The sequence below is a fragment of the Eriocheir sinensis genome, chromosome 50 (assembly GCF_024679095.1).
Source record: "Eriocheir sinensis breed Jianghai 21 chromosome 50, ASM2467909v1, whole genome shotgun sequence".
Lineage (NCBI taxonomy): Eukaryota > Metazoa > Arthropoda > Malacostraca > Decapoda > Varunidae > Eriocheir > Eriocheir sinensis.
The window spans coordinates 475119-495413 of record NC_066558.1 but is presented as its reverse complement, the minus strand read 5'-3'; the positions used below and the strand labels follow the sequence as shown (position 1 = coordinate 495413).

The 20295-nt window shown below is 44.0% G+C and overlaps 2 protein-coding genes and 3 long non-coding RNA genes across 14 annotated transcripts in view; 2 read left to right on the top strand and 3 right to left on the bottom strand.

Annotated features, from left to right (window-relative positions):
* Positions 1 to 7348, top strand: part of LOC126982079 (neurocalcin homolog) — a 106099-nt gene extending 98751 nt beyond the window's left edge. For 5 of the 6 annotated variants that reach the window (XM_050833810.1, XM_050833811.1, XM_050833813.1 and 2 more), the window contains 2 exons: positions 3409 to 3600; positions 4235 to 7348. In XM_050833810.1, the coding sequence (XP_050689767.1) occupies positions 3409 to 3600; positions 4235 to 4432 (390 nt within the window). In that variant the 3' untranslated portion in view covers positions 4433 to 7348. The remainder of the gene's footprint in view (positions 1 to 3408; positions 3601 to 4234) is intronic. The other variant, XM_050833815.1, reaches the window with a different exon arrangement.
* Positions 310 to 3402, bottom strand: LOC126982082 (uncharacterized). Its single transcript, XR_007734525.1, has 2 exons — positions 3195 to 3402; positions 310 to 3067 (listed from the first exon to the last, which is right to left on the bottom strand). It is a non-coding gene; the product is annotated as an uncharacterized LOC126982082 (long non-coding RNA).
* Positions 6127 to 8117, bottom strand: LOC126982080 (uncharacterized). The gene is made up of 2 exons (XR_007734523.1): positions 7168 to 8117; positions 6127 to 7027 (listed from the first exon to the last, which is right to left on the bottom strand). It is a non-coding gene; the product is annotated as an uncharacterized LOC126982080 (long non-coding RNA).
* A 34-nt stretch (positions 8118 to 8151) lies between these two features.
* On the top strand, positions 8152 to 12369 carry LOC126982077 (uncharacterized). Its single transcript, XR_007734522.1, has 2 exons — positions 8152 to 8981; positions 9331 to 12369. It is a non-coding gene; the product is annotated as an uncharacterized LOC126982077 (long non-coding RNA).
* On the bottom strand, positions 11677 to 20290 carry LOC126982075 (acid phosphatase type 7-like). 5 transcript variants are annotated; one of them, XM_050833801.1, is made up of 10 exons: positions 20128 to 20290; positions 17981 to 18184; positions 17399 to 17593; positions 16091 to 16299; positions 15555 to 15652; positions 14807 to 14990; positions 14332 to 14474; positions 13433 to 13573; positions 12834 to 13002; positions 11677 to 12676 (listed from the first exon to the last, which is right to left on the bottom strand). In XM_050833801.1, the coding sequence occupies exons 2-10, from the start codon at positions 18174 to 18176 to the stop codon at positions 12599 to 12601; spliced, it is 1413 nt and encodes a 470-aa protein (XP_050689758.1). In that variant the 5' UTR covers positions 18177 to 18184; positions 20128 to 20290; the 3' UTR covers positions 11677 to 12598. The 5 variants fall into 5 exon arrangements, with proteins under 5 accessions (XP_050689758.1, XP_050689760.1, XP_050689762.1 ...); XM_050833803.1 differs by lacking the exon at positions 20128 to 20290 and adding an exon at positions 19942 to 20079; XM_050833805.1 differs by lacking the exon at positions 20128 to 20290 and adding an exon at positions 19365 to 19389.
* Between the last annotated feature and the right edge of the window lie 5 nt (positions 20291 to 20295).

Below are 20295 nucleotides of genomic sequence, written 5' to 3'. Positions count from 1 at the left end.
TCATTAAGTCAAAATTTCAGTGAGAATCATTAAAAATATCATCTCTGGTTAAAATCATTGTGAAAATTTGTGATATTGTTGTGTTTTGTTGAAAGCTTTAGTCTTCCATATATGCCGAGGGAGGTCTGGTGTAGGCTCCCGCGGGTCCTTTCCTCCCCTCTGCTCTGCCACACAGTCCCAAAACCTGTCCGTCCCTCTCATACGTAAGGTAAAGGTTACATATTTTGGGAGCAGCGAGTAGCGGGCCTTTTTTTTTATTATTGTTTTCTTTTTGTGTGTGCCCTTGAGCTGTCTCCTTTGTTGTTTAAAAAAAAAAAATATGAGAGGAAAAACTAGGTGTTGGGACTATGGCAGAGCAAAGGGGAGAAATTGACCCGCGGGAGCCAGTGCCAAAATGGACTCGACAATATGGTTTTGCTGTAGGCCTGGGCTGTTCTCTCAAATCCATTATAACAGTATCAGTCGCAGGAAAGCAAAGGCAATGTTTTCCCCGACCCTTCCTGCAGTCCCCCCTTGACGTAAGCTCTGCCTCTCCTCAGGACAAGCCCGTGGTTGAGCCGTGGTTGAGTAGCTCACTAATATCTCGGGGTGGTAGTTAATGTGTGAATTGTTTCCTGGTCCAGTGGATGGGCGGACACTTCTTAGAACTGCCTTAGAATTTCCATAGTTTTCACTCAATTAGTCTTGGTGTGATCAAATTCCTCACTTGAACAATTCTTTTATCATTATTCTGCCATACAGTATTTACAGGAGCAGTTTCATTTGGCACTATAATCTTACATAATCAAAATTCTAGGGGGGTATCGTGGTGCAGTGGTTAGCACACTCAGCTCACAACCGAGAGAGCCCGGGTTCGATTCCCGGGCGGAGTGGAAAAATTTGGGCTTTTCCGATACCCTACACCCCTGTCCACCCAGCAGTGAATGGGTACCAGGTATTAATCAGGGGTTGTGTCCTGTCTCCTGGGATCTGTTCCCTTCTCCTATAATTCCTTCCCCTTCTGTCTCTCTCCAGCATATGACCACAGATGTTGTGCCGACTAAACCAAACTTTCCAACTGTTCCCTTCTCCTATAATTCCTTCCCCTCCTGTCTCTCTCCGGCATATGACCACAGATGTTGCGCCGACTAAATGAAACTTTCCAACTGTTCCTTTCTCCTATAATTCCTTCCCCTCCTGTCTCTCTCCAGCATATGACCACAGATGTTGCGCCGACTAAACAAAACTTTCCAACCTTCAAAATTGTAGACTAATTACTCACCTAAATAACCTAATTTCCATGTCCAGGGTGATGAGAACATTCACAGTGTATTAAATGTCCCTCTATGTCTTAGTTCCATACAGGGCCGCCGGTTTGGTGTAGTGTGTGTGTGTGGTGTGCCGCTGACAACCAGACTCTACCGGGTCAAACCTCGCTCCCTTAACCCCCAGAGTGCTGCCTGGCGTGTGACGGTTTGCTTCTGTGTTACGTGAGCCACAGTGTTCCTCTAACAAGGGCGGGACAGGACCAAGGAAGGGGGTCAAGGACGGACCTTTCCCGGGCCGTGCGCCAGGGAAAGGTCTTGATGTACACTCTGTAATGCAGGGGAAAACAGAGAGATCAATAACCTTAAATAACTAATGATTCACAGTTAATACATGAGTTATTTAAAGGTTATTGACTCTGTTTTCCCCCGCATCACAGCTCCCTTCCTGGCCCTGTTTCTCGCCCCGTCAGGTGTGGCTTGCATAGACATAGCAACAACAACAACAACAAGAATAGTAGTAGCAATAGTAGTAGTAGTAGTAGTAGTAGAAGAGGTGCTATTAACAGCCACAGAGAAACATTAGCAGCAGTAGTTTTCATAGTAACAACACAGCAAGCAGGTTAATAGTCGTAGTAGTAGAGGCAATAGTGTTAGTGCTTGTAACAACCCACACAGTGACAACCTGAGTAGTATAAACATCGGAAATAACAACAACAACAACAACTTTAGCGTTAGCATCAGACAACACAGGAAGAAATGGAGTTACAGGGTCGGAAACTACAACAAGAAGTGGAGTTATAGGATCGGAAACTACAACAAAAAGTGGAGTTATAGGATCGGAAACTTCAACCAAAACAACAACACTAACAATAGGATCAGAAACCACAACAAGAAGTGGAGTTATAGGATTTGAAACCACAACAAGAAGTGGAGTTATAGGATCGGAAACTACAACAAGAAATGGAGTTATAGGATCGGAAACTACAATCAAAACAACAACATTAGCAATAGGATTTGAAACCACAACAAGAAGTGGAGTTATAGGATTTGAAACCACAACAAGAAGAGGAGGTATAGGATTTGAAACCACAACAAGAAATGGAGTTATAGGATCGGAAACTACAATCAAAACAACAACATTAGCAATAGGATTTGAAACCACAACAAGAAGTGGATTTATAGTATCAGAAACTACATCCAAAACAACAACACTACTAATAGGATCGGAAACTACAACAAGAAGTGGAGTCATAGGATCAGAAGCTACAACCAAAACAACAACACTAACAATAGGATCAGAAACCACAACAAGAAGTGGAGTTATAGGATTGGAAACCACAACAACACTAGCAATAGGATCGGAAACTACAACAAGAAGTGGAGTTATAGGATTGGAAACCACAACCACAACAACAACACTAGCAATAGGATAAAAAATAACAACAAAAATGAGAGTATTAGGACCAGAAATAACAACAGTAGTAACAGGTTCAGAACACACAACACCACAACACCAACACTAGTAAGGGGATTGGAACACACTTCAACAGCCAGAGTAACAACATCGGAAATAGGAACACTAATAACAGGATTGGAACACACAACAGCCACAATGCCAACACTAGTAACAGGATCGGAACACACAACAGTTACGTCAACACTAGTAACAGGATTGGAACACATTAACAAACACCTACAACACCAACACTAGTAAGAAAATCGCAACACACAACACCACAATGTCAACACTAGCAACAGGATCGGAACACACAACAGTTACGTCAACACTAGTAACAGGATCGGAACACATTAACAAACACCTACAACACCAACACTAGTAACAAAATCGCAATACACAACACCACAATGTCAACACTAGTAACAGGATCGGAACACACAACAGTTACGTCAACACTAGTAACAGGATCGGAACACATTAACAAACACCTACAACACCAACACTAGTAAGAAAATCGCAACACACAACACCACAATGCCAACACTAGTAACAGGACCGGAACACAACAGCCAGAGTATCACCCCGGTAACTAACGCCCAGGCCATCAGTGCCGTAGGACCGTCGTACATAAGCACAGTGTCCGGGGGCCGCCAGCGAGGTTTGACTCTCCTCGTACAACCGGTCACCACTTCCTTTCCCAAGCAGTTTGCGGAGCATGTCTTCCGAACCTTCGACGCCAATGGGGACGGCACCATCGACTTCCGGGAGTTCCTGTGCGCGCTGTCCGTCACGTCGCGCGGCAAGCTGGAGCAGAAGCTGAGGTGGGCCTTCTCCATGTACGACCTGGACGGCAACGGATACATCAGCAGACAGGAGATGCTGGAGATTGTCACGGTGAGGGAGGAGGGACCAGAGGGGGTGGGGGGTGTGGTGCTGTCACTCTCCCTTCTCTCCCACCAGCAGGGTTGTTGACAGGGGCGAGGCTCATGGCCACAAGGGTGCAGGAAGCAGTGTTCTGGCCATGGCTGGTGTTGTCATTTCTCTTTGTCCTCCCCATCACTAGAGTCATGGCACCCAACTCTGGGGTGTGCATTACCATTCCCTGTCAGCCTGCTGCCACACAGTGTTGTGGATAACACGTGACGGCCCAGGCACAGGACACACTTGTCCAGTAACATGCAGCACCAGTGATGGACACCAGCATTTATAGTTTTGAGTTTCCAATAATCAGTAATGCTGCCACAGACGGCTACTCTGTTGATGTATAAGGTCACTGATATTATGATTATTTAACAGCTTTGGTGCTGCTCTCCAGCAGGAAAAGTAGAAGGCTTTGTTTGAAATTACACAACAGTAATAATGATAATTGCTGTAATATTTATAATAATAACTACAGCTACTCTTTGGCATCCTAGAGTAAGCCCGCGTGCCCTAAGGGTCATGTTAGGAAGTCTGGACTCCAGAGTTAGGGCTCAGTCCTCTTGGCCGCCCCCAGACTAACCCCCCCTTCCCTCCCCTTCCCCCCCAGGCCATATACAAGATGGTTGGGTCGGTGATGAAGATGCCTGAGGACGAGAGCACCCCAGAGAAGCGGACGGACAAGATCTTCCGCCAGATGGACAAGAACAAGGACGGCAAGTTGAGTCTTGAGGAGTTCATCGAGGGCGCCAAGAGTGACCCCTCCATCGTGCGCCTCCTGCAGTGTGACCCCCAGTCCTCGCAGTGACCTCTCTGACCCCAACCCGCCCCCCCATGACCCACCCCACCCCCCCACACCCCCGCCGGTACCCCGCTCCGAGACTACCCTTCGTATGCCCCGTCGTAAAGTCTCGCTTCGTAATGAGACGCGTTGCCGCCGCCGCCGCCGCAGCCGCCGCACCGCCACAGCCACCGCCATTGACCTCCGTGACCCCTGACCTGACCCCTCACCCCCACTACCCTTCGTTTCGCTCCTAAGTCTCGTAACATCTCAACTTACAATTCCCTGACCTGACCTAACTTGACCTGACCTGACCTGACCTCTCTCTCCACCACCCCTATACCTAACCATTCCGCTTGTGGTCGGTCGCTCGCTCGCACTCTCTCACGCACGCTGCCTGCCACGTTTGCGCCTCTCCGCTCGTACGATGATATTAATAATAATAATAATAATAATAATAATAATAATAATAATAATAATTGTCTGAGGCTGAGAATGGGATAAAATTTACTAGAATCGAAGAGGAAAAGGAGGAATTCAATCGCTTTGTTGTCGTAAGGTCAGAAGGTCATAAGGTCACTCATCTGTGTCAGTCGAAGCAAGAGGGATTTAAAAGGTCAAATCGTCACTCCATTCTCTGTCGATGGAAGTGAAGGAATTAAAAAGGTCGGTTACGTCACTATTATAAGGTCAACTCATAACTGTATCTAGCTATCAGTGGATGCAAGAGGGACTTAAAAGGTCATTGCTTAACTCCTCTTTGTCGGTCGAAGTGAAAAGAATCAACAAGGTCAGTTACATAATTAAAAAGGTCAACTCGTAACGGTATGTGTCTATCAGTGGACGCAAGAGGGACTTAAAAGGTCATTAGGTAACTGTATTCTCACAGCCGAAGCAAAAAGAATTCAAAAAGGTCAATTACGTCACTATTAAAAGGTCAACTCGTAACTGTGGACAAAAGAGGGACTTAAAAGGTCATTACGTAACTGTATTCTCTTTCAGCTGAAGCGAAAGGAATCAAAAAGGTCAGTTACGTCACTATTACAAGGTCACCTCATAACCGTATCCAGCTATCAGTGTAATTTACGAGGCTCAAAACATCACACCATACGCCGATCGCACACAAGAGAGAGCGAGTCTGAGGGCAGCGTCGCGTGGTGGGGGTCCGTGCGGGGGTGTGCGTCAAGGCCTGCCGTACGTAACCTGCCGAAGCCTGCACAAACTCTCCCCCCTGACTGGCATGGTGCTGGTGGTCTTTACGAAGGGTAGCGGGGTAACTCATACGTGTGTGTGTGTTTACGCCCTCCTACGCCTGCATTGTCGACGGGCGTGCGTGGGTTTTGTTTTCGTCGTCAATACCCCCCCATACCCTACTCCCCCTCCGTAACCTCCCTTCCCATACCCATCCCATCCATCTCCGCCCTCCCTCTCTCCCCCCCCCTCCAATCACAGGTGTACTTACGGCGAGAGATTTTTCGTACGAGTCGAGTTTTGGTTGTACGCACGGTTGTTGGCGTTTGTGTGGTTGGCGGAAGAGAGACAGTCATGTGTGAGAGGTTGGAATATATATACAAAGGAGAGGTTGAGATAGATGGATGGATGGATAGAAGGAGGAGGAGGAGAGGAGAGGAAGAAGAGGAGAAATAAAACACTAGAGAGATGAAGGAAAACAGAGAGAGAGAGAAAGAGGAATTAGAAGGAGGAAGAGGAAGAAGGAGGAGGAGGAAGAGGAAGAAAGAAAGGAAGAGAGAGAGAGAGAGAGGAAAAAAGCAGGAACACACACACACACACACACACACACACACACACACACACACAGCGCCTTCGATCGACGTAACAAAACTCGGCCGTTCGGTCTCTCAGCTCGAAGCCTAGCGGACAGTTTTCACAGCCAACCCCAAAAACATCCATTTCCCAACCCCATTTCCCGACTGATTTCCCAATTCAAAACACCATTTCCCGATCCTTTCCAACCCAAAAACACCCCCATTTCCCACCCCATTTCCCCATTTCAAAACCCTTTCCCCAACCCCCAAAAACATTTCCCAAACCTGTTCCCCATTTCCCAACCCCATTTCCACCCCAAAGCCCCATTTCCCAACCCTATTTCCACCCCCCAAAACATGTCCCACCCCGTTCCCCTATTTCCCGACCCCTCAAAATCAGTTTCCCGACCCTTTTCAAAAACACCCATGTCCCCCCCATCCCCCCCCCATTTCTGTGGATACACCCAGTCATTCTACACTTGTACCATTTATTGTATATGTATTCCATCTATTTTTATTTACATTTAGCCCATTGCATGTTTATATACAAGCTGGTGTTTGATAATGTGTCCTCATCCCCTTATTCCAGTGGCGATCGGAGCCCCAGGAGGTGTAACGGATATATCATTACTGCGGAACTTTTTGTATCGTTTAAAACTCCTACTACTGCCCCACCACACCCCTGCCAGGTTGTCGTACTTTGAGCATAGTATTGACCTGTTTCCAAAGCCCAAGTATTGCCGAGAAACATCAAGGTATAGCTCTTTTAATGATAACTATAAATGAGTTTTGTTATTGGACCCCAGAAGACAGTTTGGGGGCAGGAAGATGGGAAATATAAGAGCATAGTGTTTACCTGTTTCCAAAGCCCGAGTATTGCCGAGAAACATCAGGGTATAATAACTCTTTTAATGGTAACTTTTAATGGTATGTTATTGGATCCCAGAAGACAGTTTGGGGGCAGGAAGTTAAGAAATATAAGAGCATAGTGTTTACCGGATTCTGAGGCCTAACAAACTTCCCAAACCCATTTCCCCATTTCAAAACCCTTTCCCTGACCCCCCAAAACATTTCCCAAACCTGTTCCCCATTTCCCACCCCCAAAACCACCCCAATACCCCATTTCCAAACCCTATTTCCACCCCAAAACCAAGCCAAGAGACATCAGGATCAAACTCTTTTAACAATAACTATAAATGAGTTTCGTTATTGGACCCCAGCAGACAGTGTTGGGGCAGGAAGTTAGGAAATATGACAGCATAGTAATTACTGGATTCCAAGGCCTAACTATTGCCAAGAGACATCAGATCGAACTCTTTTAACAATAACTATAAATGAGTTTCGTTATTGGACCCCAGCAGACAGTGTTGGGGCAGGAAGTTGGGAAATATAACAGCATAGTAATTACTGGATTCCAAGGCCTAACTATTGCCAAGAGACATCAGGGTATAACTCTCTTAACAATAACAATAAATGAGTTTCGTTATTGGACCCCAGAAGAGTGTGTTGGGGCAGGAAGTTGGGAAATATAACAGCATAGTAATTACTGGATTCCAAGGCCTAACTATTGCCAAGAGACATCAGATCGAACTCTTTTAACAATAACTATAAATGAGTTTCGTTATTGGACCCCAGAAGACAGTATTGGGTCAGGAAGTTGGGAAATATAACAGTCTGAGTACGACAGTCTGGCAACATTGCTCCCCCCCCCCTTAGGCTACACGCGTAAGTGCTGACGATTACGATGATGCATAATACTATTGATGATTCTGATGACGAAGAGTAGAGGTCCCATTGTCGTCTGGCGTAGTAGCTGTGACCGTAGCGAGGTTTTTAGTGATGGTTCGAATGGCTGCCGTGTGCTGGGAAAGAAGTATTATCGTGTGAGGTTACGTAATGTGTTGTTGTTGGGTTTTTTTCTCTTATTCTTCTTCTCTTCGATACGCATTCGTAAAAGTGTAAAGTGTTTTTAAGGCCACGCTTGCCTCGTATGTCTCCGCTTAGTATCGTAATATTAACGTAAGGAAGAGAAGGTACGAGTTTAGTAATAAAAATACTACTTTAACTACTACTACCAATACTCCTACTACTTATACTACTACCTCTACTATTACAACTACCTCTGCTACTACTACTACTACTACTACTACTACTATCGTCAGTGAGATATATATACTTAAGAAATCATGTTATATTCGATGATAGTTTAATTACGTAATGACATTTTTTTCTTTCTTTCCTTCCTTCCTTCCTTCCTTTCTTTCTTTACACACACACACACACACACACACACACATTTTGACAGGAGATTCATACGAGCGCAGCGACCAACCACACACACACACACACATACACACACACACGCACACACACGCTACGCCAAAATGCAAGCAAGCAAGCAAGCGCCGCCTACGACAACTCGCAGCCTCGGCCGAAACTACGTACAGCCGACACGAACGCAAAGGATTGGAACACTTCATTACGTAACACAGTCTTGCCCCCGAAGAATATTTAACAGTGCTTATACGGTTTAAAATAACACTCGGTTTTTTATCCTCTTTGTCGCGTCCCTGTGTGTTCGTATTTACGTATTTACGCCTTCGATTTTTGTCCCAGGTTGACGACTCTTCTTTGTATTTTCCGCTCCACTGTGTCACGTCTCCTCCTCCGATCCGACCTTTGTCATAACGTCGGTTTTGTTTAGGTTTTCGATTTTCCCGAACGTGTTTTGTGACAACACTTACGATTATTAATTTTTTTATTCTCCTTTCTCTGTCGGGTTTTGTGAGGGTGTGGTGTGGTCTGTCCAGGTATGGTCTGCCAGCTAGTACGTACACACACACACACACACACACACACACACACACACACACACACACACACACACTGAAACTCGTCTTACGTAAAGGAATTTGAACTCTCAGAAATTAGTTCGAAAGATATTTTGAGTTGTTGTCGTAATGAAAATTGTTACACTGTTGGTAGTAATAGTAGTAGCAATAGTAACAGTAACAGTAGTAGTAGTAGTAGTAGTAGAAGAATGACCTCACTTATAAAAAAAATTAGGATGTAGTGATGGAACATTCGATAGGGTGTGGCATGTGTCTGTGTGTGTGTCTGTGTGTGCATGTGTGTGTGTGTGTGCGTACAGGCTGGCAGACACGCGCACACCCCATGTACGTTTATGTAATCTTACTTTTTGGGGGTATTTTAATAAATGCCGTGAACGTTTCTTTAGGTTACGGATGCAAGCGCCTGTTATTACAGCCATAGTTCTCTCTCTCTCTCTCTCTCTCTCTCTCTCTCTCTCTCTCTCTCTCTCTCTCTCTCTCTCTCTCTCTCTCTCTCTCTCTCTCTGTGTGTGTTCGTATGTGCTAGATTTTTTTTATTATTTCTTGTTGAGGTTAGTTCTGTCTTCCTCCTCCTCCTCTTCCTCCTCCTCCTCCTCCTCCTCTACCTCCTCCTCCTCCTCCTCTTGTGCCAAATGAATGCATGATATTTTTTTTTCCTTCATATATATTAATTTTTTTCTCTCCTCCTCCTCCTCCTCCTCTTCTTCCTCTTTCCTGGTAATCACATGGAGCCTTTTACTTATTATTATTATTATTATTATTATTATTATTATTATTATTTTTATTATTATTGTTATTTCTATGTCCCTTTCTGCACAAAAAGTCGTGTAATTGGTGGGCCGAGCAAGCCAATTTGTACGCACTGACCCTATTAGCACTTGCAATAGTAGTAGTAATAGTAATAGTAGTAGTAGTAGTAGTAGTAGTAGCAGTAGGGGTAGTGTGTCTGTAGTATTGATAGTAGTAGTAGTGTTAGTGTTAGTAGTAGTAGTAGTAGTGATAGTAGTAGTAGTTGTAGTAGTAGTAGTAGTAGTAGTAGTAGTAGTAGTAGTAGTAGTAGTAGTAGTAGCAGCAGCAGATGAATCAAACACTCGTTCATAACTATCTTTCTTTCTTTCTTTCTATTTTCCATCAATATTTTTTTCCTGGTTTTTTCCCTCTACTTAAAGCGAGTACTAATAGGCGTGCCTCGGTGCGTACAAACTGGCCTTACAATCAACAACAGCAAACAAGAACAACAACAACAACAAGAGCAGTAGAGCATTGCCTCACCAACACCCTTTCCTCCTTACCACACAAACGTATCACTATTATTACCATCATTATTATTATTATTATTATTATTAAACACGTAATGGAAAAACATAATAAAATGGATCCGAGGACTTGCGGTGGTGAGCGACGGGGCGGCCGATGCGTCTTTTTAAAATATCATCAAAACATTGTGACTGATTAGGGTAACACAATGGCTGCCGGCAATTCTGGTCCTGAAGGAAGTCTGTTAGGTAGCATTATTTCTTATTTTGGTATTCAGTGCTGGTTGTTATAATAGGTTAGCCCACATGACAGGCAGGTCCACAGGCATACGAGTCGGGTTTAGACAGACTTTTTTGGCCTAGCAGCCTGACCGGACCTCTTGACTAACAGTGCGTAAATCAAATCCAGCCCTCTAGTGTTTTTTTCTTTCTGTTTATAAGTTAACTATGAGCCCGTGGTGACAGACAGGCTGGGCGGAACAACCCAGACTCAGCACTCACTTCAATTTGACACTTGTGACTTTACGTAATACTTGTAATTAGGGGGCAAATGTACCAATTAACCTTTATGTATCAGAAAGCTCTACCCAGGAACTTTAATTTGATGCAGAGTAGGGAGACATTCAGAGCACGGACAGGTAACTGCGTCATCTCAAACCTCAGTCTTTACGTACCCAAAAAATATGTCCGTGTGGAGTCGGCCGCTCTATCACTCACCGCCTATGTCCTGTACGACCTCTGGAGTGCGTAGCCTAACTGTGAAGGTCGCCCCTTACGCCATTCAATTAGTCTATAGTTTTATAATATGGTGCTCTAAAGAAAGGAATAATACTAATCGTCTAAGCACTTCTTATTACGAGGCCGAGCGGTTACGTTACGAAGCCTGGCCGCCGCCGCCGCTGCCGCCTCTTGGAATGCATTGCCGTCTTACGAATAGTGTTTTTAAATGTGTCTGTAATTATTAACTATCTATATATATTAGGCTATTATTATTATTATTATCATTATTATTATTATTATTATTATTTTTGATTGCAATTTCACGCCCATTTCTCTTCTCGAGCGTAATGTGATGTTGTTTTCTTTCTTTTTCTCTCTTTCTCTCTCTCTCTCTGTTCCTTTTCTTTCTTATTTCTCTTTTTTTTATCTTTCCTTCTCTCCATTCTCTCATTTTTCCTCCATTTCCTTCTTTTTCTTATTTACTTCTCTCTCTCTCTCTCTCTCTCTCTCTCTCTCTCTCTCTCTCTCTCTCTCTCTCTCTCCATTTGCTCACCCTCTATCTCTCTCCTCCTCTCTCTTTCAATATCTTTTCCATTTCTCTCTCTCTCTCTCTCTCTCTCTCTCTCCATTCGCTCACCCTCTCTCTCTCTTTCAATATCTTTTCCATTTCTTTCCGCATTTCTCTTTCTCTCTCTCTCTCTCTCTCTCTCTCTCTCTCTCTCTCTCTCTCTCTCTCTCTCTCTCTCCTTGGGTTTACGATATAAGAACAGGAGTCGGATTTTGACACACCATTTATACGTCTTGAACACCAATAAAAGTCCTTCCTCAATCCTCACTGGTTTTATTTATTACATTATTTATTTCCTGATGCAGGGGTGGAGGGGGAGGGGGGAGTGTGTGTGTGTGTGTGTGTGTGTGTGTGTACGTAATGAGTGTGGTAATAATGATGATAGTTCTTCTTGTTCTTGTTCTTCTTGTTCTTCTTGTTCTTCTTGTTCTTCTTCTTCCTTTTCTTCTTCTTCTTCTTCTAGTAATGTATGGTCATCTTCCTCCTCCTCCTCCTCCTTCTCCTTCTCCTTATTCTTCTTCATATTCCTAAGTTTCCTCCTCCTCCTCCTCCTCCTCCTCTCTCTCCCATCAATACTATCATTACTATTATTATTATTAAGTAACAAATAAGTATATAACACTGTCTAACCTAACTATATAAATTCCTCTAATAACATATATATCTAAATGCCTTGAATAAGTGTGTATATATATCTTACTGAATTACAGATTTATATAGAACTAAATTATGTATATGGGAACTTAAACCTTGGTAGTAGTAGTAGTAGCAGTAGTAGTAGTAGTAGTAGTAGTAGTAGTAGTAGTAGTAGTAGTAGTAGTAGTAGAAAAGAAAGAATAGGAAGAGAGAAAAGACCGAAAAAAAAAAATTAAAGAAAAAGAAAGAAAGAAAGAAAGAAAGAAAGGAAGGAAGGAGGAAGGAGAGGAAAGAAAGAGGTAAGATAATTAGAGAGAGAAAGAAAGGGAAGAAAGATCATGAGAGAGAGAGAGAGAGAGAGAGAGAGAGAGCGAGAGAGAGAGACAGAGAGAGACTTATTCCTCCCCCCGTATCTTCCTGTAGGACACGTGTCGGTCGCGTATCAGCCAGACTTGATCAATCACTTCCCCGCCCTGAAAAAAATCATTATTATTATTATTATTATTATTATTATTATTATTATTACTAGTGGTGGAAATTCTCATGTTGTTTTTGATATATATTTTGTTTTGTTCCTCCTCCTCCTCTTCTCTTCCTCCTCCTCCTCCTCCTCTTCCTCCTCCTCCTTACCTTATCATCCGACACCTGCTCCCAGTATACGTGGGTCTCATTGAAAGCCGTCAACCGAGTGTAGCCGTAATCAACCGAGCGTACAGCGGACCAGTACGGTTGATCGGGCAAGAAGTTGTCGTGGTGTTCAGAGCAACCAGCGGACCCGGTGGTGAAGTGCACTGGGCCCCTGGGGGAGTGAGAGGAGGGGAAGGGGGGTTAGCGTAGGGGTGGTGGTGGTGGTGGTGGTATAGATAGATAGATAGATAGAGATATATATGAAGTATTAGTTAGAGGAGGAGGAGGAACACAGAGAGAGAGAGAGAGAGAGAGAGAGAGAGAGAGAGAGAGAGAGAGAGAGAGAGAGAGAGAGAGTAAAAGAAAGAAAAAAATGGAAACAGAAGATGAAGATAAAGTAAGAAAGGAAGGAAGAGGAAGGAAGGAGAGAGAAGGAGGAGGAGGAGGAAAGATTAGAAAAGGGAGAGAAGGAAGGAAGGGAGGGAAGGAGAGAGAAAGAAGGAGAGAAAAAGAAATGCAAATATAAAATTGATACTACAGTCTCTCTCTCTCTCTCTCTCTCTCTCTCTCTCTCTCTCTCTCTCTCTCTCTCTCTCTCTCACTTGGCATTTGTGTACGGCTCCGAGTCCGATCCGTTGAGCACCGTGAAGTTATACATGGGCCAGAGTCGTTCGTAGCAGTGTTCGTGCGCCCAGATGGCCAGGTCCACCCCATACTTGTCCAGCAGCTCCTCCATGGCATACCTGTGGGGAAGGATTGTCTCGGTAACCTCCTTGGTTTTCACAGGTTTCCTCTGGAACACATCACACTTACGCGGCAAACATCAACAAAGGAGCTCACCTTGCTGTATGCTCAAGCATTTCTTGGCGCACATGAACACAATCATGTAAGGCTTTAGTGGAGGTTATGTTAGTAGTGTTTACATGGGTAGTGTTATTTATTTAGTTAGTTTTCTATGTTTGAGCCTATGGCTGGGGTAGGCTTTCTTGGTGGGACCTGAGGGTTGACTCCAGCCCGTTGTGGTGCAGGCAAGTGTCTATAATGGTGCCATCTTGCCTGGCTCATGCTGCCTGCCAGAGCTCATCTTTGAGCCTCTCTTTAGAGAGATAATCCAGAGTCTGGGTTGACAGGCAGTCTTCAGGGCAGCGTGGGGGTAGTCTTCAGACACTCGGCGGGGACAGAAAAATACCAGCTGATGGTCCTAACAGCCTTTGTTATCCAGGAACAGACAGTGTGCACATATAATAATGTGTGTGTGGGTGTGGACCAGGACCTTGGGTTTGGTATGGATTAGGGTTGGACCTTTAGTTTAGCATTATCAGGATAATGTTTTTAGACTGTGTAGTGTTGGATGGCATACTTAGCTTGGTATACGTTACAATAATTTCCTTTACAGCGGAGGAAACAGCCCAAGGGAAAAATCAAACAGAATAAAAGGCCACTCAGCAATGCTCCGAGGAAAGCCGACAGAAAAAGTGTCGTCACTCCACACAACACTCACGAGTGTATCAGCGGCAGGCCAACGCGCGTCAGGCAGTTCACTTTGGTGCAGTCGTCGTGGTCGTTGTTTGAGCAGTACATGGGACGGTGGCCGAACAGAATGATCCACGGCCTCTCCGCGCGAACCTCAGGCTGGGTGGCTTGCTATGGGGTGCGGAGGGAGGAAGGGAGAGGTGGTGATGAATGGGCTAGTGGTGTTGGTGCTGCTACTACTACTACTACTACTACTACTACTACTACTGCTACTACTACTACTACTACTTATACTATACAAATTCATACACTCTCTCTCTCTCTCTTTACCTCTCTCTTCTTCCTCTCTCACTCACACACACACACACATACATTTTCTCTCTCTCTTTCTCTTCATTTCTCTCCTCTCTCTTTCTTCCTTCCTTCCTTCCTCTCACACACACACACACATACATACACACACATTCTCTCTCTCCTCCTCCCTTCCCTCCCTCCCTCCTTACCTCCAGATCCTCAATCAGCCACTCATACTGCCTTGAGAGCGGCTTGACCCCATACTGCAGGAAATAGTAGGCCTCTGTGTTGACAGCTATGAAGTGGATCGGCCCCATGTCCCAAGAGTAGAAGAGGCTCTCCGTGTCCACATGTTTTGGCATGGTGAAGCGCGCCCGGTAGTTGCTGAAGTTGCTGTAGGTAGTAGTAGTAGTAGTAGTGGTAATAGTAGTAGTAATAGTAGTAGTAGTGGTAGGGGGTGGGTTGTAGTAGTAGAGGTTGTGGGTTGAGGAATAGTAGGGTTAACCCTTTCGTTGCTAAATCCTCGCAGCGTAACTTGCCGGTGGTGCTAAATCCCCCCTGCAAGTTCCAGTCGCACTCAAATAGTTGTAAATTTTGCAGTTGGTAATACTGCCCTGCCAGCACCCCAGCAAGAGATCTACTCAGAAGTTGACTCAATATGGCTGGCCGTCGCGCACGCACAAATGTATGTCTTCACAGGCAGCTACCCCTGAACGTGCCTGTACATTCACGGGAGAGGCTTACATAACAGAATCTTATAGACCTCTCTCTCTCTCTCTCTCTCTCTCTCTCTCTCTCTCTCTCTCTCTCTCTCTCTCTCTCTCTCTCTCTCTCTCTCTCTCTCTCTCTCTCTCTCTCTCTCTCTCTCTCTCTCTCTCTCTCTCTCTCTCTCTCTCATTTCTCTTCCTTCCTTACACACACACACACACACACACACACACATGCACACAGACTTACTACAGATGTTCGTGGTTCCCTGGGCAGGTCATGTAGGGCACATAGGCAGCGATGGGTTGAATCTCGCGCATAAATTCATCCCCGACCCGAGCATTGTCCTGAAAAAGTGAGGTCAAGTTAGGTCAGGTCAAGTAAGGTCAGGTTAGGTAAGGTCAAGTTAGGTAAGGTTAGGTAAGGTCAAGTAAGGTCAAGTTAAGTTATGGATTTTTGGAGGTAGAGGAGGAGGAAGAGAGGAAAGGAGAGAGAGAGAGAGAGAGAGAGAGAGAGAGAGAGAGAGAAGGAGAAAAGAAGAGAGAAAGAAAGAGAAAAAAGAAGAAAAATAATACAAAGAAAAACAAACCAGAAAAAAATAATAATAATAGAAAAAAAAAATGAGAGAGAGAGAGAGAGAGAGAGAGAGAGAGAGAGAGAGAGAGAGAGAGAGAGAGAGAGAGAAAAAAAGAAAAACACATCAAAAGACAACAACAACAACAACAACAAAATAATAATAATAATAATAATCATTAAAAAAAAAATTAAAAAAAATGTCCGCTCACCGAATCCATATCGTACGCAAAATCCCCGACGTGAATCACCGCATGGTACATCCCGGCCTGCGTTTCCGCCTGTAGCCGAGCGAGGGACTGGGCATTGGTGGCACCCATGTCGCCGTACATTGCCACGGACACGGGCCATTGCGTTCCACTCTTCCACGTCTTGAAGGTGAAGAGCTCAGACCATCCGTACTCGCTTCCACAGTGGTAGTCTGGGGGTGGAGGAGGAGGAGGTGGAGGAGGGGGTCACGTGATGGGCCGAGAAAGTCCGAGGGAAGAAATTATGAAAAAAAAAATAAAGAGAAAAATGATGAAAATGTTGAGAGTAAAAGCTGAAAATATGAGGTCAAGTTAGGTCAGGTCAGGTCATGTTGAGAGAGAGTACAGGCATTGATTTAAATGAGAGAAGAACTTAGAGAAACGTTGAAAAATGCTGGAAATCAAGAGAAATGATGGAAAAAAAATGAGAAAAATCCTGAAAATGTTGAGAGTAAAAGCCGAAAATGTCCATAAATGTTGTGAGAGTACAAGTGTTGATTTAAATGGGGAAAAGAATTTAAAGAAAAGTTGAAAAAAATGCCAGAAATTATGAAACGAGAAAAAAACTGAGTTAGTCAAGAATGCATTTAGACAACACAAGCTATATTTCAGCCTCCCTACAACACACACAACACACAACACAACCCACAGAAGCGATGGTAGGTTAGGAGAGAAGGAGGAGGAGGAGGAGGAAGAGGGGAAGGAAGAGAAATGGAAGGTTAAGGAAGGAGGAGGAGGAGGGAGAGGAAGAAATAGGAGGAGGAGGAGGAAGAGGAAGAGAAGGAAGGTTAGGAGAGAAGGAGGAGGAGGAGGAGGAGGGAAAGGAAGAGAAATGGAAGGTTAAGGAAGGAGGAGGAGGAGGAGGGAGAGGAAGAAATAGGAGGAGGAGGAGGAGGAGGAGGAGGGGAAGGAAGAGAAATGGAAAGTTAAGGAAGGAGGAGGAGGAGGGAGAGGAAGAAATAGGAGGAGGAGGAGGAGGAGGAGGAAGAGAAATGGAAAGTTAAGGAAGGAGGAGGAGGAGGAGGGAGAGGAAGAAATAGGAGGAGGAGGAGGAAGAGAAATGGAAAGTTAAGGAAGGAGGAGGAGGAGGGAGAGGAAGAAATAGGAGGAGGAGGAGGAAGAGGAAAGATAGGAGGAAGAGAAAGAATGTTGACAAAAGCTGAAAATGTTAACAAAAACTTGAAAAAAAAAAGTTAAAATTATGGAAATACTGACTTAACTATAGAACACATCCCTACAACACACACAACACAACAGCTCAACACAACCCACAGTATCTCGTATCAGCCGTCAGGTTCCTCAAGGCCACACGATGCACCGAGATAGTCCGATGTTCCAAGCCGCCATCCCTGAACTCGCTGGCGTAACCCTCCGCTCGCTGGGTCAAGCCATCCGTTCCGAAGTTGACCACGGATGAGTTGGTGGCGTCCGGAGTCACCCAGGTCACTACGATGTCCTGGTTTGTCTCTGTAGAAATAATAGTAGTAGTAGTAGTAGTAGTAGTAGTAGTGGTGGTGGTAGTGTTATCAGGTTATATGGACATGCACTTACATTCTCACAGTGATAAGTATGTAATGTGTGTGTGTGTGTGTGTGTATGTGTGTGTGTGTGTGTGTGTGTGTGATGAGAGCAGGCGCACACACACACACACACACACACACACACACACACACACACACACACACACACACACGTTGTTACCATGAGAACAAGAGAGAGAGAGAGAGAGAGTTTTTGTTTGTTGATTTCTTTCATTCTGTTTTATTAGTCTCTCTCTCTCTCTCTCTCTCTCTCTCTCTCTCTCTCTCTCTCTCTCTCTCTCTCTCTCTCACACATACACACAGACAGACTCACCCCCAATAGCTATGTGGACTTGCTGTGGTTGATAGTCCACCGTCTTTTCTCCACCGAGGTTGAGATCCTGCTCCACCGACTCCACCAAGTTAATCTCAATAGCTCTGGCGGACCCCAACACCCCTGCTAATACTGCTACTGCTATGGCTACTGCTGCTGATGATGATAGTGGTGGTGGTGGGCGTAACTGCTTCATGGCTCAGACTGAAAGATTAAGGTAAGGGATTTTTTAGGATTTTTGGGGATTTTTGAGGGATTTTTGGATTTTTTTTTTGGGGGGGGGTTAGGATTTTAGGATTTTGGGGGGGGGAATTTTTTAGGATTTTTGAGGAATTTTAGGATTTTTGTATTTGGGGGGATTTTTAGGATTTTTGTGTTTTGGGGGATTTATGGATTGTGGATTTTTTTATTTTAGGGGATTTTTTGTGAGTTTTCAGGATTTTTTTTTAGTTTTTTGGTTGGTAAGGTGTGTGTGTGTGTGTGTGTGTGTGTAGTAGTAGTAGTAGTAGTAATAGTAGTAGTAGTAGGAAGAGGAGGAGGAGGAGAAGGAAGAGGAGGAGGAGAGGAGTTTAAGTAGTAGTAGTAGTAGTAGTAGTAGTAGTAGTAGTAGCAGTAGTAGTAGTAGTAGTAGTAGTAGTAGTAGTAGGAAGAGGAGAAGTAAGAGGAGGAGGAGAGGAGTTTAAGTAGTAGTAGTAGTAGTAGTAGTAGTAGTAGTAGTAGTAGTAGTAGTAGTAGAAGCAGAAAAAAACATAATATACTTCTTACTTTTTCATATAGACAGCTTCAAAATCATTACACCTACTACTACTACTACAACTACTACCACAACTACTACCACTACTACTACTACTACCACTACTACTACTACTACTACTACTACTACTACTACTACTTCTATACTCACGACAGCTCAGTCCCACTCACTTCAAAGGACAAGACCCAATTAGAACATAGTGCAGTTGACCTCTATTTAAAATGATAACTCAAGTGAACTATAGACTGAGAACGAAACATGTGACTTTGATAAGTGGTATACACGTCACCAAACACACACACACACACGCACACACACACACAAGGTCATACACATACACACACATGCACACACAAGCACACTCCCTCTCTCTCTTATCAGTTCAATACATTCGATTATTTCTTTGTTTTTCTCTGATTTCTTTTCCTATATCGTTTTTGCGCTTGAGGATGATGTAACAAGGTTTAGTCTGCTTCGTTGTATTGCGTTATCGTCCTTACGTCGTGTTATAGCGAAGGAAAAAGCGAAAAACATAACTGGACTCTCTCACGCCCTTATCAAAAGTCGCCTGATACTTCTTATTATATTTCGTTTTATTTCTCTTATTTCCCGTCTCTCTTACTGACTTGCCGAATGTAATAGTGGACAAAGGTTTCGTCTTCTTCGCTGTATTGGGTTATCGTCTTTACGTTGTGTATTAACGAAGAAAATAGCGAAACACATAACACTTTTCTGTCACGCCCTTATCTAGTCTTGCCTGCCACCATCTTCACTCTGCTTCTTATATTCCCTTTTCTTTCTCTTATTTACGATGTCTCCCTTATACTTGACGAATATAATAGTGAACAAAGGATTACTCTTCTTCGCTGTATCACGTCTACGTCACTCCACAGCGTTATAACGAAGAAAATAGCGAAACACATAACACTTTTCTGTCACGCCCTTATCAAGTCTTCCCTACCACCATTTTCACTCTCCTCCTTATATTCCCTCTTATTTCCGGTGTCTCCCTAATACTTACCTACTCTAATAGTGGACAAAGGATTACTCTTCTTCGCTGTATTGGGTTATCGTCTTTACGTCGTGTATTAACGAAGAAATCAACGAAAATTAAAACATTTATTAGCCAGCCATCACACACCCTTATCAAAACTTTCCTTATATTTCCCATTATTTATCATATTTCCAGCCTCTCCCTTATACTCACCTAATATAATAGTGTACAAAGGATTACTCTTCTTCGCTGTATTGGGTTATCGTCTTTACGTCGTGTATTAACGAAGAAATCAACGAAAATTAAAACATTTATCAGCCAGCCATCACACACCCTTATCAAAACTTTCCTTATATTTCCCATTATTTATCTTATTTCCAGCCTCTCCCTTATACTCACCTAATATAATAGTGTACAAAGGATTACTCTTCTTCGCTGTATCACGTCTACGTCATTTCACGGCGCCGTAAGGTCGAAAATGCGGTAAATCACACAGGAAATAACACACGTCACGTCATGTCACTCTTGTGGTTCCTTTGTTTACATCGTTGGTATTATGTCATCGAA